Here is a 19,043-nt window from a genome sequence, read left to right on the forward strand (position 1 = left end):
TCCAATCCGCTACAAAGAAGGTAAGAAAGAAAAAAATGTTACATGTTAAAGTGCTTTAGAAGAAGACTGAAGATAGAGGAAAATTATAAATATCTTTAAGAGAACTGAAATATAATATAATTATTAACATTTAACTTTTGATTTTGTCTTTGTGTTGACCAAGGAACATGAAAGCACAGCTGTTACTTCATTTCCTTTTCCAAGGTACATATTTTTAATTACTTTTAATTACTATAATTACTGTTTTTCTCTTTTAAAGATGCTTTGGTTATGTTCTGTCACAATAAATGTTTGAATTTATTAATATAATGTACAAATATAATATCATGTACAAATGTACATAAATTGAAAACAACTTCACAGTCAAAACCAAATTATAGCCTACGTTTGATTTAAACTAAAAGGCATAGATCCGTGCATATTATAATATTTATTTAATTTTTCAAGGACTCGTATCGAAGTTAGAAATTTCAGTATTGTGACAACACTAATTCATATACTTCAATAAGGCAAAAAAGTATCTATTTTATACGTGGATCTCTGATTTTATTCAATAGTTATTCATAATTCATTAAAGGGACACTTCACCCATTTGCATTAAGCTTTGCATTGTTAGAAACCCAGTCATACTATTGAATGGTCGTGCAACACACTCTCATTTTCCCCTGATTCGGGAGAAATCCGTTATTTACCTCTTACACTTCCTCCTACAATGACGCAAAAATCGTAATTTTGCGTCATTGTAGGAGGAAGTGTAAGAGGGGGGGATTTCTGTTGAGACTACAGACACGTTCCTCATCTTTCCCAGGGGGCGGGACCCGCTCACGCTACAGACCTATTACAGATCAGTGGGTGGGACTTTACTCTCTGAAACTGAAAGCAATATCCTCCATCTTGTTTGAAGCTAAGCTAACAGGCGCTGTGGAGACAGATGTAAAGTTATGACAATAGCGGAGGAGAGTGCTCAATATGATATAGAGGAAGAGGATTTCAGAAGTCTGATGCTTGAATCAGGTGTTTGTGGCTACCTTTACAAGCCGCATTATAGCGAAGAGCTGCCGAGGCAGAGGACCTGCCTGCCGCGGACGAGGAGCCCGGATTGGCTCGAGTTAGGGCGGACTGGTGGCGCCGGTGATCTCACTATGCAACTACGAACCGCTACGAACACAGAGATAGAGTCCGTCTGCGGCAAAGAATTTCAACGATGACAATTTCTCCTGGACGAAATCTCTGAATCAGACGAGGACACGGACGTTTGTGTTGAGAACTATCCTAGTTTCGCACCGCATATGTTCTGACTGAACATCCCGGTACCATGCAATAATTCACCTTTTCGAAAGAAATACAAACGAAGAGTAATGCACTAATGAGTTCGCCAACTAACTAGACATTTTGTGTGAATGTGAAATGAATTTCAAGCTCTGGTGGTAGCTAGCCTTGTAGACGGAAGAGTGATTTCTCTTATAGGCAGATATGCGCTTTCTGGATTAGTGGGAGTGGCTTGCGGAGCTGTGCAATGTGGTGCATTGTGGGAGTTGTTGTCTTTCATACAAATGCGTCCTGAAGTTATTTTTTGTCTTTTCTCGGTCACAAAGGCACCAAATTCAAAATTTATTTTACATTTCGACTACATATATGACCCACTTTAAATAAAAAACAATATTCAAATGGGTGAAATGCCCCTTTAAATATCACAGGGTAAAAAGTAACTAGCACTCAAAAAAAAAAGTTTTTGAGTACTTTTATTAACACCAGTACTTTTACTTGTAATTGAGTATTATCTTAGCAATGTAACAGTACTTGTACTTAAGTTAAAAAAAAACAAAAAAACATTTCCACTACTGTCGCTTTAGAAATTGTAATAATTTATTTATTTATTTTACATTTGTATCATTAGATATTTCAGTAAGCTGAAACCCAATACTTGCGTTTAAAAGGGTAATTTGGCAATTTCTGTCGTCACTGGCTCGCAATGAATTCTGGGGTAGGCAAGGTCACGAAGGATCAATCTGTTGTAACCTTCATTGCACAGGAAATGAAGGCCACATTTGGAGGCTGCATTTGAAGGATCCTTCGAATTGGGACAGCCTTTGAATGTGGCCCTGTGATTCAATCGGCCTTCGAAGAAAGCAGCCACTGAATTGGGATGCAGCTTGCGCCAAGCCAGCAGTCTCACACCGGTGATAGGGTGGAGCTTATAGTTTCATTAAGTGAAGGTTCAGTGGTTGGTTGGGGTCCGAATTCGTTAAGGTTGAGCTTATATAATGAGGCGTAGGGTTAGTCTTTGGGGTGGGTTGTCCTCAGACTGCTGTAATGTGTGGTTCTGCCTAAGGACTGAACAATGAGGGACGGGGAGGGGTGGCATATATTTTCGGCCATTTTTCTCTCTGGCCAAAAAACAAAAATGCCATTTTCAGCAAATAATTTATGGCGGTGCATCCCTACTAAATGTGTAGTTGCAAAGAGCTGAATCGATTGACACTTATTCAAACTACTAAGTTCAGTATACTACAATGTCCTATACTAAAATAAACAATATGAGTGAAATGAAATGCTAAAAACGCCAGCTTAAATAAACACACAGCCATAAATGACTCATTTAAACTTTTGTCCCACAGCTGTTCTTCTCTATGATACTTTAGCATGGGAAGTGAAAATGCCAAAAAACATTCACGGTCTCCAAGGTTCCTGTCTGGTTATACCATGTTCTTTCTCTTACACATCGTATCCACCCAAAGACCCACGTAGAGTTGTGTGGTATCAGTGGGTCTCTAAAGGTTATCCTTTAGTTTATGATCAATGGAATCCAAACAAAGTCATTGAAAAGTTCAAAGGAAAAACTGATTTATATGTGAACTCAAGTAGGGATTGCAGTCTGCTGATCAAAAACCTGGAAAAGTCCCACAATGGAGAGAAATTATATGCATGGATTGACCCTGAAAATGTTGGATGGCGCACCTTTGCATTTTATGATGTCACCTCCACAATAGTAGTTGATGGTATGTAAATTCTTCAAATTTGCCTGACTCTTGATTTGGTTATAAGAGTGTGTTGATTAATTATGACATTTCTACTATTTGAAGCAAGTCCACCACAGCCCAGCATCAATATTTATGGAGGTGAAAGGACGGGTGACACCATCACAGTAGCATGTTCGACTTTCCACACGTGTCCATACAGCAAACCAGACATCATTCTGAACGGTACTGAAGGATCTGATCAATTAGACAATGATCATCTTAAAGACGGCCTGTGGAAAATCACTCTGACACGCACAGGTGTCGTAAAAGCAGAACGCTCCACTATTAGGTGTTCTGTAACATATCATGGTGGCATAACAGTGACAGCTACAAAAGACAAAAGTGCTTATTGTGAGTAAACACAAATATGAACTGCTTTGTGTGATATTAGCTGTAGGTTCACTTTAAATTTCACAGTTGGACCTATTACAAGTTTAAGTTCAATTTCAGGTGTTCATCATGAAATAACGATTGAGCCTGAACTGGCAGATGTCACAGAGGGTGTCGCAAAGAACTTCACTTGTTCCGTCTATCACTCCTGCCAGAGAGAGACTCCAACCATCACATGGAACTATGAGAACATGACGGTCTCAAATGACAGCAAAACACTCTCTGGTTTAAATCAGGTCACCTATTCCAACATAACCTTTCTGGGTTCAAAAGACGACCATGGGAAGAAATTGAGTTGTACTGCAAAATTTTCTGGAAAAGACATTATGGCATCTGTTGTCTTACGTGTGCAATGTGAGTGATTTTTTTAGCAACTTGTATGATGCGAGATCTATTCATGTCTCATCATTCATTTTGTTTTACTTAAACCCTGTCTACATCAGACATGAGCAATGTGAAAAAAGGCAATATAAACCATTATAATCAGTGATCCTGTCTGCAATGGATGCGGTTTGATGTGACACAACAAATCCCAAAAAGTAAACTGATGCCTGTTCTATTTCAGACGTACTCCAAGCGGTCTTGCTATGTTTTATCAACAAAGTTAGGGAGGAGCACGTTCAAATGATCTACCCAATCAGTATAATTGGAGGCCTATACATATAGCTGACTCACCTTTGTTCCTCGACAGTCTTTTCTGCTTCCCTCCATCACCCCTCCTCACTCTCGGCTAATTTACACTCTCCTCAGACAGCACGCCACATATGCATTCTCTTTTACTGTATCTAATTATTTGTTAATGTGAACTTGTGAATTCTGACATGGAAGGATAAATGGATTTGGAACATTTGCTTTATTGCATCCAGTTTCGACAGCCCTTAAGCTGTTGTATCGCTGTTGTAGACATGGTGTTACACATTAAAACTTGTACATCTAATCAAGAATGGAAGCAAGTGCTTTGTTTTGTTTTGTTTACTTACATCATTGCCTTGTCTTTCAGTTGTGAGCTTATAATAATTATCAATTATTTTATCCCCTATACAGACCCAATGCTTATTGGACTAAAGACCACTGGTCTGAACATCCTGGCACCTTCACTTGTGTTCCTCCTTTTTTGCATAATTGCTGGAGTCATTATATACAAAAGGCGACAAAGGTAACTCTTTGTGTACATTACTTTATGCCAGAGGTTCCCAAACCTTTTTGTCAGCCGAACCCCTTAAGGCGGGCATACACTGTGCGATGTCACAATTATTAGCTTTCAAGAGCACCACGACACGTGTGTTGTGTTGATGTGAGAGCAGACGTTGTTGCGTGAATGTGTTTTAGAGATTAATGTTTATCACTTTTCGTCAACATGCAGCAATTAGGGTATAATGAAAAGCATTTAACTGGAGGTAATATCAAATAGGAAATACAATAAAGAATAGAAATAAAAAAGTTCATGAAAAAACTTTTCATCTGAAACATCTTTCCCCAGGTCAAAAGATGCATGTGCGGTGTCAGGAAACAAGCCTTTCTCCAAACCTCGTATGCCATCACCGAAGAGGTACAGTACACTTGAACCTGTCTCTAAAGGCCTAACTTCAAGACATTGTTGATAAGTAGATCTTTCAGCTTTTTTTATTTATATATATTTAAGATATGTTTTATATTTAAGTGGAATAACCACAACATTTTGTACCCCCCCCCCCCCCCCCATGCACATCAGTGACCCAAAATCCTACAGTGTGAGTATATTATTTACAAAGTTTTAAACTATGGATATACTCTGATCATATGACAAATGCGTACTGTAATATGTTATTGATTGATGTCTGGCTCTCTGTTTTCTCTTGAAATATTCCATGAAGAATTATGATTGTGAAGCTGAGTATACCAACATGGAGGAACTCAACATGTATGGAAATATCTAATGAAAATTCTATACATCAGACAACTAAAATGGGCTCAATACTGTTTTTAAAAAGGCTGACAATGTCAGACTCCATTAATAGTAAAACATTTTTCATGCATATTAAAGGAGTCATGAACTGCATTATTTTATTATTTTATAATGTTTCTGTCACTGTTCTGTTAGTTTGGACTTTTTGTGTCTTACCACCTTCTGTCTGAGTTAGTCGTTCGTTGTCTTGGTCACTCATTATATTCATCTTTGCTCTCATTATCTCCAATTATCACGTTTACTGAAGTTCTGTTTTGTTTGTGTTTCATTGTCTCGTGAATAGATGTGGTGTACTTTCTCCTGCCTTTGTTGTTGTGTATCTAACAGTGATGCGCGGGTTGATCCAAAATGAGCGGGTGCCTGCGATCACCCGCGGTTACCCGCGGTTACGAGTCATCCAAAATTTTTAATGATATTCAGGTCGCGGTCGGTCGGGTCGTTTGAAATAAAGATGCCAATTAAACTTTTTTTTGTAATTTATATAGTACTAGACACAATTTTCTATGAAATACATAGGCACACTATACACACTATACACTTTATTGGCTGAATAACTGGCGTGAAGATGACGCACAAGCTCAGTCTGCAGGTAGAGATGGAGGCGGCAAGAGAAAAGATGAAGACTGGGGAGTGGAAGCTCTGCAAATACATAAATAGAAAGACACACACACCCCCGCACCCCTAGTTCCTATACGTCTATGGCCAAATGACGCTACGATGAGCATTTACTACTTTTAAAAAAAGCTGGTCAGGAAGCGGGTCGGGTACAATATATATATATTTTTTTGCTTTTGCGGTCCGAGTTGCGGGCGGGTTAGTTGAAAACGTCGGTCGGGTGCGGGTTGTTTATACGTTGACCCGCGCATCACTGGTATCTAATGAATTTTAAGTAAAGAGACTGAACTGAATTAGTCTTATTCGTGTTTGTACACCGCCAGTTTGTGACAGTTTCCTGGGGTGCACTTCTAATTTAGCTTAAAAAGGGCTGTGTCTGCTGTAAGACTTCAGTGTAAACGCCCTCTCGTTAGATTGGCTAACAGTTTTCATATGAAATAGCTAAATATTACACGTGGAACTCTCTGAAACTTTTAGCACTTTTTACTTATTATAGCATTATATTTAGATTGTGGCATGAAAGGATGTTGAGCATTATAGCCGATCACAGATATGTTGAGCATGTGAATGCAGTGATCTCGTCATTGTAACTTGATTTCTGCACTCTCACAAATGCTTTCATCATAACTAACAGTGCAAACACGATGTAAATAAGAGATTTGTTGTTTATAACGTGAGTTTTGGTGAGAGTCACTGATAAACTTGCGCTGTTTGAATGACAGCTCCAGCGATTGTAAAGGGTCTTTGTTCGCTTTCTATGTAATTTAATCAGTTTAACAGATTTTTTTCATTCTACTTAGAGAAACAGTGTGAACTTGACTGTTTAGTCACTGGTTTGATGTACTGACAATAAACAATTTAGAGACAAAGAACAGAACATCTGACTATACATGAATCTTTACATATCAGAAATCACTAGTCACTGGTGATTTTGGTTAGACATTTACACATCAGTACATATCAAACGATCTGTAACAAGTGACAAAGTAAAAACTTTTTTTACTCACATAAGTGTGTTGCACCGTTCCTGTCAGATCCAATATAGAAAGCACAGCATAGTTTTTATTTTATTTCAGTCTCTCTTCAAATCCAGCATCAGAAATCTATGCTGCTTTTTCCACAACCTGGCACTGCACAACATGTTGCACTCTTCAAAGGCACATTTATCGTTTATTCAAAATAACCCCGCACCTTTTTTGTTTTTTGAGGCAATTTCCATGCTCTCCTTAACTGACACAAAGAAAAACACATCTGAGGTAAAGAAAAAAAAAAAAGATTAATCGCTACCTTTTAAGGTATTATTTTTCCAAGTGTTTTATTTTAATGTGATATTTACAATGATTTTAAATATAAATGTATCAAAATTCAAGGCACAGGGAAGAAGAGGGAACAAGTAAATGGTAAATGGAAGTTTTAGAATAAATGAATGAAAGTAAACGGCAGGTGTTTCATAGCCAACTGTCGCCCATAGACAAAATGGAGTGTAAAAGTCCCAGGCCTGGTCTTCTCTTGTCTTCCGCTCTCGTCACTCCTCCTCTTATCCTTTGTGTAATCGACTATTGCTTTCAGTGTTGACTAGTAGCAGCTGTACTGTTTAGACGACTAGTCTTGCACATCCCTACTTTATACGATATGCATCTCTCTATGGAATTCCAGCTCTGTTGGGCAGGTTAGATAAGAAAACAACTGCTCTGTGTCACAGTCTGTTGTCTTAGTTTCATGTTCGAGGACTTTTAGTTTGTCTTCATTATTTCCTGTTTCCTTTGTTATTAGGTATGTTTTCTTTTGTTTGTCATTGTGATTCAGTGGTTCATTGATTATCTTACACCTGTTACATGTATATATTCAGGTCATTATTTTGTTGCCCTTAGTTATTTCAGTTCTTTTAGTGTTGAATGTGCATTAGCACACTTTTTACCTTCTTTATCATTATTGGATATCACTCTTTTGTTTTATTTAATAAATGTTAAAATATTACATCATATTTGTCTCACCTCATCTTCTTCACCTGCCTGGACATGACACATGTATCATGATAAATTGTATATGTAATGATGCTGATTTAAAAAATAAATAAATAAAAAAATTCTACTGCTTTTTACCTGACTATTAAATATGATTAAATCATAATTATTGTTAATTTCAGTTGACATACCATTTGTTGCTTTGGTTGTCTTTATTTTATTTTTGTTTGTTTTTTTGTTTTTTTACTTTTCTCTCCTTGCTTGTAATGTGCCGCTCACTGCAGAGCCAAATGATGTCCTTGGCTGCATTTCTCAAAAGAATTGTGAGCAATGTTGATCATACTAGAGACCATCGGTGCCAATGGCTCTACGTCTACTTATGGTGCTCTTGGGAAATGCAGCCCAGGTCATTGTGTGGGTGTGGCTGTACCTTCAAGCTCCATCCATTACAGTCAGAGAGTGGGAGCTGGACGTCAAGCTCCACCCATTGGCTCTGCAGTGAGTGAGGACATCAGGACTGTGTGGGGTGGCAATACGAAAGCAAACAAGCATTCTATAAACTATATTACTAAGCCTATATCATATATACTACATACTATAATTAAATACATTATATAGATGCAAGCAGCAATCATTGGGGTACAAGCATCAATGCCCCTCTGGATGATTAGCAATCTAATAGAAATTAATCTTATGATGTTGGTTTTACAGCAAAGTCTTTCTTGAAACTATACTGAATGTTAGAGTTTGATAAAATGGGTTACAGCAACACATGGGTGTCAAAAGAAATCACTCCCTCTTACTGTTAGATTAAATGAGGTCAAAAATACCCCTCTAAAAAGGTTTACTGTCGTAAGGCATGTGATCATAGGCCTATGTGGGCCTATGGGCCTGAAGGGAGAGACATTTAGAGGTCAAAGGTCAACTACAGTAATTCATTCAAACTGTAAGAACATTTTATTAGGAAACCAGTAAGTCTGTGAATATGCAGCAGGTTCAGAATTAAAAACTAGCCGTGTAACACGTTTTGTACTTTGTATCTTGAAACAGACAGTCACAAATGGTGGTGTTTCTTGTCAGAAAATACTATATTTGACTGATGTCACTATATAACTGCATTGGTGTGACATTTGATAAGACCAAGGAAATATTTTTTCATCTTGGTGGGCGTGAGCCTCACAGCAACAAATGTTCTGAGCTTTATGGAAACACCCTTTTCCTTTTCCTTTCCCTTTTTCTCTTCTTGCAAGTAGGTTATTTTCCCAATCCTCTACAGATAACTACAAAAAAGTATGTAGCATGTTAAAGTGCTTTAGAAGACTATGAAAAAATTAAATATTTTATATTTATGCACATAATTATGGAAATTCATTTATTTAACATTTAACTTTGGATTTTGTCTTTATATTGACCAAGGAACATGAAAGCACAGCTGTTACTTCATTTACTTTTCCAAGGTACAGTGTCTGTTTTTCTCTTTTAGGCATGTTTTGGTTATGTTGTGTCACAATAAAAGTTTATATGAAATTAATAATATAATTGAACAGAAATGTGCATAAATTGAGGCTTTTTCCAGGTTAGTCTAATTAGTTGAATCAAGTAGCACATTCCCAAAATCTTACAAATAGAGAGAAAACTTTAACTTACACATAGCAGTCAAAACCGAATTATAAATTTGACACTCACAGGCTTATTCATGTTTTATTCAGGAATAAAATAATATATCCTCAATTCAATCAACATTTGAAAGAAACAGTCAAACCCACAAACCAATGCGCAGAAGCATTAGCCCATGTAAATTGTGTGGCGTTGTCGAGGGTAGAAAATACATGTGCCTTCAATGTGGCGATATCGAAGAACAAACAAGATGAATCCTTCCTAAAACCTACAACACACAGAACACCTACTAGTATACAAATTCAGTATAATTGTCATGAAATAGTTGAAAACAATTTCTGTCACCTCATAGACCTAAACATTTTTTTTTTTAGACTATAAATGAAAAGAGTTATTTCTAATTGTAAAACTACTGCGGAAGAGTGAATACATTTTTACTCCGACTCACTGAAGCTGAAGTTGCTCTATATGTCAGTGATAGACCTCTTCCTAATCAGAAGGAAACTACAACATTATCATCATGCTGTTGGAATGCTCTCCCCATTCTCATCCGGAATGCAGAATCCCTGACAACATTCAAAAGACAACTGAAAACTCATTTCTTCCATGAGCACTTAATCTTAAAAAAACACACACATTTATTTCCTTTTCCTTTAATCCTCCCTTATCGGGCTTATGCTACTCTGAACAATGCCTGAACTTCATATTTTGAGCACTTCTTGCGTTGTTTTTGCTTCTTCACGATGACTTGCTTAATTTAGTCCTAAATTGTAAGTCGCTTTGTACAAAAGCGTCTGCTAAATGACTAAATGTAAAATGTAAAATGTAAATGTAAATCATAGACACTATCATGACTGAACATGCAGTCAATTTCATTGCTCACCAACTCGAGGAAACAGTACGCCTGCAGGCTTAAAGAGGGATTGACACATGTTGGTATATGTCACGACTGACATCAGTTAAATGGTGATCAATGTGCTTTCTCAAGGAGATTTAGTCGAGAAACCAAGAGAAGAACATTTATGTTGAGATCAAAAGACAATTAACAAAAAAAATCCCAATAGTATGGCTTCTTATATGTTTTCCGTAGTCACGGAGAGCTGAATCTTCTGTCTCAAACTACTACATTTCGTGTATAATGTCCTGTGTACTAACAGAAAACAATAAGAGTGAAATGAAATTCTAAAAATGCCAGCTTCAGTGAACAAAGAGCCATTAATGACTCTTCTTGACTTTTGTCCCACAGGTGTTCTGCTGTTTGATACTTTAGCATGGGAAGTGAAAATGCCGAAAGAAATTCACGGTCTCCAAGGTTCCTGTCTGGTTATACCATGTTCTTTCTCTTACACATCGTATCCACCCAAAGACCCACATAGAGTTGTGTGGTTTCAGTGGGTCTCTAAAGGTTATCCTTTAGTTTATGATCCGTGGTATCCATATGATGTCATTGAGAAGTTCAGATGGAAAACGGATTTATATAGAACATCAAGTTGGGATTGCAGTCTGCTGATCAAAAACCTGGAACATTCCCACCATGGAGAAAAAATATATGCATGGATTGACCCTGAAAATGTTGGATGGCGCACCTTTGCATTTTATGATGTCACCTCTACAATCCTTGTCGACGGTATGTAAATATTCTTGGAATAATATTATTTCATTGTTACATCTGTGATTGTCCAACTGCACTAAAAAAAACAAAAAACAATTTTGACTTGGAAATGGCTTGTAACTTTCACAAACAATTACGAGGAAGTAACACATTGAATTTAACATGAAATTTTAAGTAGAAAAACTCAGAAATATTGTAAAATGTGCACCAATAATCTGTTTTATTTACAACTTTGAAAAACAATAGACATAATAAAATGCTTCTCCCAAATTAACTTTCTTCTAATCAGTTTATTTGTTAAAATAACATTTAAAAATAAAGGCCAGACAATTTGCCCCAATAAGTATATACTCAAGACATTTGTACATGTCTTTGTATTATTATTATTTTTTTATTTTTTTATTTTTTTTAAATAAACAATATTAATCAAACACTTTATGAAATATATTTAAGGCAATAGATATTTTGTTCAAAATAAAGACAAAAGGTCTTGAACACGTCCTGGTTGTCTATGGAAGTACAGTTGGTTTTATGACTGTAAGTCATTCTCTTCAAATGCTATTGAAGTTAGAAACGTGTGTACCAATATCATATGCAACTTTAGAGATGGTCCCTAAATGTGCGAATATCCAGTGTCAAGCCAACTTTACGCCAGTATTTCAGTGGGAATCACTTAGCGTGAAACTTTGCGTGTTACGTTCTTATTCTGAGTCCGCTTGCCTGTTCCTATCTAGTATAGCCTACATCCCCAATAAGGTGCGAGTTTGGTCTTTTATATCACTGCAATAGTCCATTAAGCGTTAAGTGTCCTGACCGCAGGGGAATCCTGGAGAATGACATATTGAGGGAATCTCCAGTTCTGCAGCACAGTGCTGCGATATAACATTAAGAAAACGAAACAACAGAGAGAAATATATCTCTACTATGTCAGAATTAACGTTTTATCTGTACATCAGCATCGGGGAATAACATTATAATCTCATTCACAGTAGAGAAAGCTGCTTAGCCTACAAGAAAAGCTGCTTTGAGCAAAACTAACTGTTAAGACTTAAATGTAAACACATCTTTTGTGTCTTTATCAGCTTTTATATACAATAGGCCGTATACAAAATATATATATATTGGGGCTGGGAATCGATTAAAAAAAAACAACTAATTAATTGCACAATTTGCTGTAATTAATTGCAATTAATTGCAATTCCCCCAAGCTTGTAATCATCAATATTTAAACTTAGAATAACCTGATTAAATTAAACAACACAGGAAAAAAAGGAACAGAAAATAGCCATATATTAAAATAAAATTAAACATCAGTATATCAATATATTATTCTTTTTCAATAATCAATCAACATAATCAATTTAACTGATTTTTTTTTGATTTTTTTTTACTAATTATCAAAATAAAATATAGTCCTACAAAGCTATTATTACCAGAGCATGTGATCAGAGCAGGTCATTTCACCATTGTTGCCCAGCATGACTATACCAGCTCAGTAGGGCTATTGCAAACAGAAGTCTACTACTGAGAAATTTCACGTTATTTGAGCGGACTTTGCTTTTCCAGTGTGTGATCGGTACATGATTGGAGCGTTTGGGCCGTTAATGACAGAGCAGAACGCGCAAACACGGAGCAGAACATTGAGCAGAGAGCGCAGCGCGCCGAAACACACACACACACGGAACAGAGAGCGAGCCGCACACACGGAACGGAAAAGACCCGCTCATGAAAGCTGCGTGAGAATGAAACCTGATCGCTGAACACAGATGGGCGCGACGGCATATTTTCAGCCTTTTCAATAGCAGCCGCAACAGGAAATCATTAAAACGAGGCAAAAAAAAAAAAAAAATGCTGCGTTAATTGTATATATATATATATACTGGACCTAATCATCAGAAATACTCATAGATATCCATATAAGGCTAGATGTCTTAAGGCAGAGTCTCGAATGGCAACACACCGGCGGCCATCTTGCCACAGGGAAGCTTTCTGGCGAGCTCTGTGGTATCTGAAGTAAGGTGAGTGATCAGCACGAACACAAATCCTCTTATCTCGCTGAAATCTTGACGGATTTACAAACGGTTTGGTTTCTTACAAACGTTATTAACGTGGCTATAATTCTGGATGCTTGAACATGTTTAAATATATAATATTATATTTACTGATAAGTATGCAGTGTCATAACTACATCTGACGTTTATAACAAACAAAACCGTTTGAAAATCAGTAGAAATTTAGCAAGTTATGGTTATTTAAAAAGTACATGCACCATTAACACAATGTTACGAGTGAGCGAACTCCCTGTGGCAAGATGGCCGCCGTGTGCGGACGTAGACCTCCATTGGCCAGCAGCGCGGATGTGACATCTAGCTTTTATTATATGATATCTATGGAAATACTTACCACTTGCTCCATTTCTGTAAATCCGTTTTTATGAATGAATGACTCTCTCACCTGTTGCTCTAGTCTTTGTCAACACTCGTGTGCACCACCCGCTGGTGAGGAAGACTAATAGCTATGGCGATTCTCAATAGGCAATCTACTGATATTCCTGCCATTCCTGTCGTCTGTTGCCATTGTACAAGCAAGATGTGATGGTTGGTCGTGTTGTATTTGTCCTGCCCTTCCTCCACTGTGATTGGATGGCTGGGTAAAAAGTGACAGTGATGAGCGCTGTGCTTTACCCAAAGTTTAACATTTTTCAACTCTTGGCGTCCAGTGCAGAATTCAGTGACCCACAGAATTAAGTGACCCTAGAAGGTGCTGTAGTGATGGTAAGGTTAGGATTGGGATTAGGAGCAGGTGGGATTAGCTCAAATACAGTGCCTACTAAGGTCACTTATTCCAGTGGGTCACAGAATTTGGCACAACAGCAGAAAAAAACCCGCCAAGCATTCAGTGTGAGATGGGGGATGTGTGCAACAAACTTTTGTATTCTGTAAAACAGATTGCATCGTTGTTTTACTCAAGATACCTTCAAAGGAGTGAGCAAATATGAGCATAATGCAGATTGATGGCTAAAAATGTTTTATCTTCTTCTCAATGACATTTAAATATTTAAATCACATTAAAAAAAAACAATCTTAAAAAGAACTAGCTAGGTTAGCTGATTACCTTAAAAGTCTATTGATATCGCTCTCAGTTAGTACTGCTGTTAACACTTTTTTCCAGTAAGGAGACGCTATGAGACCAGTTGTCCTGTTTGTTCATGTGTAGTTCGGCATAAAGCCTATAGACGCTCAGCACCATGTCACACTGCTGGCATTTTTAAATATGCGGCGCTCCCATTTAAAACAATTGAAAAAATATGCTGGCTTTGGTGGACTCACGACCTTACGCTACTCTCATATTTATACTATTGTTCTGCGCTCATAATTATTAATAAACAATAATACTTTCAGTTCTGCAATATCGATTAATCCCATTAATTAACTCATTAATTATATGGGATTATATGTCATTTTAGACCAAAATCAGGCGGACGTGATGTCCATGATCACAGCGTTGACTCGTTCCTGTGTGGTAATACCATGCAGTTTCAGATGGAAAAAGAATATGTCACCGGCCTCCAGTTTATTTGGGTCACCAAAAAAGATGGCTACATGTTCCACACTAATAAGGGCAACATCTTAGACAACTTCAAAAACCGCACAAGGCTCCTGGGAAACCCAGATGAACAGAACTGTACTGTGGAGATGGATGATGTGCAAACTCATGACAATGGGCCATTCTGCTTCAGAGCAGAAAAAGAAAACGAGAAATACAGTTTCAACAACAGCTGTGTGTTCATTATAATGCAGGGTGAGGATTTGTACTTATACTTGTGAAAAGTTGCATTTACACCAAGTGTAATTCATTCATCACCTCCTAGAGGTTACTAATATAACATCTTTGTGTTTCTTGTTAAAAAGCTTCTCCAGACAAACCTGTGATGTCATCCCTCCCTGAAGACATCGATCCCGGGACACGCGTCACCGTCAAATGCTCAGTCAACCACACATGCCCCTCTCACCCTCCCAAAATCAGCTGGAGCGTCCCAACAGCCCGAGAAACTATCAGCCACAATCACATGGGTGGAGGTGTCTGGGAAAGAGTGTCCGATGTGACCTTCATTCCAACTGGATATGAAGAGAAAGATGAAATTGTCTGTAGTGCCAGCTTTTGGGGTGGTAAAACACAGAGTCATACTGCCATCCTGAGTGTTAAGAGTGAGTATCGACTGATACAGTTACGTCCAAGATATTTTGGAGGATCTTTACTTGAATTTGTGTTCATGAGATTTTCTTTTTGCATTGGTCTGTTTATTAATATGACTGGTCTAAAAGAACCTGAAATGTATGATTTGTGAGAGATGTGACTATTAATTATTCAATAATATTATCATAGGGATTCAAGGGGTTGGATTTGGGCCTTATGTCATTGCTTCTTCACTTGTGTTCATCCTCGTTTGCTTACTTGCTGGAGTTTGCATATATAAAAGGCGACACAGGTTTGGATGTTTTTTTGTTTTTTCTTATACTCATCATTTAGAATATCTGTATTTTGAGGTCTCTATCTCAAACCGACTAGTGCCATCTGGAGCTCAAAATATCACTGTTTCTGCTTGCAACTTAAATTTTCTCTTTTTCTTAAAGGGATAGTTCACCCAAAAATGAAAATTAGCCCATGACTTACCCTCAAGTCATCCTAGGTGTATACGACATTCTTCCTTCAGACGAATACAATCAGAGTTATATTAAAACATGTCCTGGCTCTTCCAAGCTTTATAATGCCAGTGAATGGCTGTTTCTGTCCATAAAGGTTTATTTATCCATCTAAAACAAAATGCTCCACTCGGCTCTGGGGTTTGTGTAAGAAAAATATCAATATTTAAAACTTTACAAACTTATACGCTGGAACACCAGTCTCTCGTGAACATGTGTACGACAGTTAGCGGAAGTTAGAGATTACAGTTTGTAAAGTTTTAAATATGGATATTTTTCATACACAAACACATCGCTTCACTTCAGAAGGTCTTTATTAACCCCCCAGAGCCGTGTGGAGCTCTAATGATGGATAGATGGACTTTTATGGACATCAAAACAGAAACAGCCATTCACTGCTAGTATAAAGCTTGGAAGAGCCAGGACATTTTTTTATATAACTCTGATTTTATTCGTCTGAAAGGAGAAAGTCATATACACCAAGGATAACTTGAGGGAGAGTAAATCATGGGTGAATTTTCATTTTTGGGTGAACTATCCCTTTAACACTTGAATCATCCTAGAGCATTTATCAGATTATCCCCAAATTTGGGTTAGATAGTCTTGAGACAGTGCTGGTCAAATATTAATTCAATATTTCAGACCGTAACAGCAGGCATTGCAAACAGAAAATGAAGCTGTATCTCACTTTTACATTATTCTTATTGATTGTAGACAGCCTTGTCAGGATAAGCATGGGTCACAAACACAATCTGAACAAAGGTGAGTATAAAATACTATGCTTAATTTATCAATTTTCACCTATTGGTCTTTGTTTCCAGTACAACTAGTGCTAGGTACATTGGAAGTGAACAATGGCAGGTTGAAAGTCTAATTATAACTTTGCAAAAGTAAACTAAGCACAAACTAGTCATGTTTGTAATCCAACTATTTCAACGTCACATCTATCAACAGACATAGCATTTGGACCCTATTTTCTGAACAATTACATAGAGAAAAACATCTTCATAGAATTCATAACCTCACACATTCTTTCTTCTACACACCACTCACTGATGACACTTCTCTCTTCACAGGCCAAACAACACATATAACATGTCAGAAAACAAGCCTTTCTCCAAACCTCATATGCCATCACCAAAGAGGTACAGTGTGCTTGTGTCTTCCAAGGTCTAAACCACTAATATAACATGGTGCACAGCAAAATAATACTATTCTGTCTATGAGCAGACTGTCATAATAAAAGTTCCTGTGCCACTTCAAGATTCCTTTAACTCCAGTTGCCATGATAAATACAGATAGGCTATGAGTGATTTTGTTCTTCTTCTTCTTTTCCTTTTCACCATGCACCTCAGTGAGCCAAAATCCTCAGTGAGTATATTATTTATTTCTACCATTTTTAAACTGTGGAAAATATATTCAAATTCTACGGTTTCAAATGCTGCCCTGAAATAAGTTATCGACTGATCTCTGTGTCATTTCTTTCTTAATTATTCAATTTAGGGTTATGATTATGAGGCTGATTACGCCAGCTTGGAAGATCTTAACGTGTATGGAAATGTCTGATGATAATGTACAAAACAAGGTTCAACACAGTGGGTTTTTTTAAGCTCAAAATAAATAAAGCAGATTGTATACTTTTAGAAATATAATCACTGTCTGTTATTGACTTTTGTATTTACATGTATTTTAATGCTGTTGTCTCTGCTCTACTCTGTCATTTATCAATGCTTTCCAGCACGTTTGTCTGAGAACATAACCATAAAAACATATAAAATGGATCAGAAAGTGTCATACAGCACCTATGATTTATTTGCTTAAATGAAAAAGGGGAGAAACATTTTCATTCTAGAGTACATAATTTGTGTAGACAAAAGTCTATATAGTGCAGGATGAGTCATATAAGCATCACTTTCTGTATATAAATCATCAGCAATGTCATCTGATGTGTTCTCTAAGTAACTAATTTGCATTTGTTCCAGTATGTATATGTATGTATGTATTCCACCTTATCTTTCACAAATATATTTTTGAAATATAATGTGTTCGATTTCCGGTAAGCCACTTCCGCTAATAGTAGTTATTGTGAACCTGTAGTTTTGCGTCGACTGTGTAGTTTTGACTGGCTAGCTAATATTGGCTTTAATATTGATTACAGAAAGACTGGCGTCCTTTGCTCAGTTAGGGTGTGTCATAATAGCTGGTTCAAATCTAAAAATACCTACTAGATATTTGTTTTGACCATAATCCACACACCAGAGCTGAATGTGGATGTGGGGCACCCTATGATCTGTTCATGCTGATACTGATGCTGGCAATGTGAATTGCTTGTTATTTTTATGTTTTAGTCAAATAGTTAACAGTGTATCTGTTGCATTAACTGTTCAATCACCATTTTGCACACACATGCTTAACATGTGACGCGATACAGTACATGTGAAATGGTATATGTTAAATTACATTACTTTTTGTAGTTTATGTATTTCTCTTGTGTGTATTTGAGCGACACAATTGTCAGAAAACGCCAACACTTTTATATATGATAAATATAAACCATCACTGTGTTTAATAGTGTTTTGTGCGTGCTCCCATAATATGTGTTTTGTTTGGTGTATTTGTTTATTTAGTAAATTGATTTTGAATGTGTTTATCTTTTATTACTTTGCCTATTTGGATTGTTTGGTTTATTTCCTTTCTAATATTTCATTTTGTTTTCTTTGTATCTTGCAGGAGCTGAGCATTCCCTTGAAGCAGGCTGGTTTGGTGCTGCACAGGCTTCACTATAACATGGGTTATTATTGCAGTGTCTCCATTTCTGTCTATGTGCTGGGTGCAGCCATACTAGCCTGCTCTTCACAGAGGAAGCCTCAGTCCCTGCAGCGACATGCAATATATATATATTTTTTGTTTCTTTACTTTGTTTCTTTTGACCAATACAAGTTTGGTGATAAACTTATTGCTGGTCAATCATTTTATCTCTAATAAAAGATTGTCTGTTTAAACGGAAACTCACGCCTGTTGCCTCTTCTCAGTGGGACGTTTTTTCGTGTGCTTGATTCTTTGGTTATTTCAGGGTGGTGTAGTCTCTACTGAGCGAGCCACATGTTGCTACACAGTCATTAATAGACCAAAGATCATGGTTGGTTTTGATGGTGTCAATACTGTTCATAGCTCTTA

General features: G+C 37.1%; 2 protein-coding genes across 7 annotated transcripts; both read left to right on the forward strand.

Annotated features, from left to right (window-relative positions):
• Nucleotides 1–8,173, forward strand: LOC311090888 (sialic acid-binding Ig-like lectin 12). The gene is made up of 9 exons (XM_084126512.1): nt 1–20; nt 164–204; nt 2,619–2,999; nt 3,084–3,371; nt 3,471–3,764; nt 4,455–4,566; nt 4,891–4,959; nt 5,122–5,140; nt 5,264–8,173. The coding sequence occupies exons 2-9, from the start codon at nt 168–170 to the stop codon at nt 5,324–5,326; spliced, it is 1,263 nt and encodes a 420-aa protein (XP_083982638.1). The 5' UTR covers nt 1–20; nt 164–167; the 3' UTR covers nt 5,327–8,173.
• A 990-nt stretch (nt 8,174–9,163) lies between these two features.
• Nucleotides 9,164–18,878, forward strand: LOC311090979 (myeloid cell surface antigen CD33-like). 6 transcript variants are annotated; one of them, XM_084126654.1, is made up of 9 exons: nt 9,164–9,224; nt 9,351–9,391; nt 10,798–11,178; nt 15,075–15,371; nt 15,550–15,652; nt 16,581–16,628; nt 16,943–17,011; nt 17,222–17,237; nt 17,370–18,878. In XM_084126654.1, exons 2-9 carry the CDS (start codon nt 9,355–9,357, stop codon nt 17,430–17,432), a joined length of 1,014 nt encoding a protein of 337 aa, XP_083982780.1. In that variant the 5' UTR covers nt 9,164–9,224; nt 9,351–9,354; the 3' UTR covers nt 17,433–18,878. The 6 variants fall into 6 exon arrangements, with proteins under 6 accessions (XP_083982780.1, XP_083982782.1, XP_083982783.1 ...); XM_084126656.1 differs by having other exon boundaries at nt 9,164–9,183; XM_084126655.1 differs by having other exon boundaries at nt 9,184–9,224; nt 9,345–9,391.
• Nucleotides 18,879–19,043: the final 165 nt, after the last annotated feature.

Source organism: Abramis brama (assembly GCF_963993115.1).
Source record: "Abramis brama genome assembly, chromosome: 10".
In the NCBI taxonomy this organism is placed as follows: Eukaryota; Metazoa; Chordata; class Actinopteri; order Cypriniformes; family Leuciscidae; genus Abramis; species Abramis brama.

What these genes read in the sequence shown, in the direction of transcription:
- LOC311090888 (XM_084126512.1), top strand. Translation starts at nt 168, where the DNA reads ATGAAAGCACAGCTGTTACTTCATTTCCTTTTCCAAG. An exon ending in ACTTCATTTCCTTTTCCAAG is followed by an intron (nt 205 to 2,618) that starts GTACATATTTTT and finishes TTTGTCCCACAG; the next exon opens with CTGTTCTTCTCTATGATACT. An exon ending in CTCCACAATAGTAGTTGATG is followed by an intron (nt 3,000 to 3,083) that starts GTATGTAAATTC and finishes TACTATTTGAAG; the next exon opens with CAAGTCCACCACAGCCCAGC.
- LOC311090979 (XM_084126654.1), top strand. Translation starts at nt 9,355, where the DNA reads ATGAAAGCACAGCTGTTACTTCATTTACTTTTCCAAG. An exon ending in CTCTACAATCCTTGTCGACG is followed by an intron (nt 11,179 to 15,074) that starts GTATGTAAATAT and finishes CTTGTTAAAAAG; the next exon opens with CTTCTCCAGACAAACCTGTG. An exon ending in TGCCATCCTGAGTGTTAAGA is followed by an intron (nt 15,372 to 15,549) that starts GTGAGTATCGAC and finishes ATATTATCATAG; the next exon opens with GGATTCAAGGGGTTGGATTT.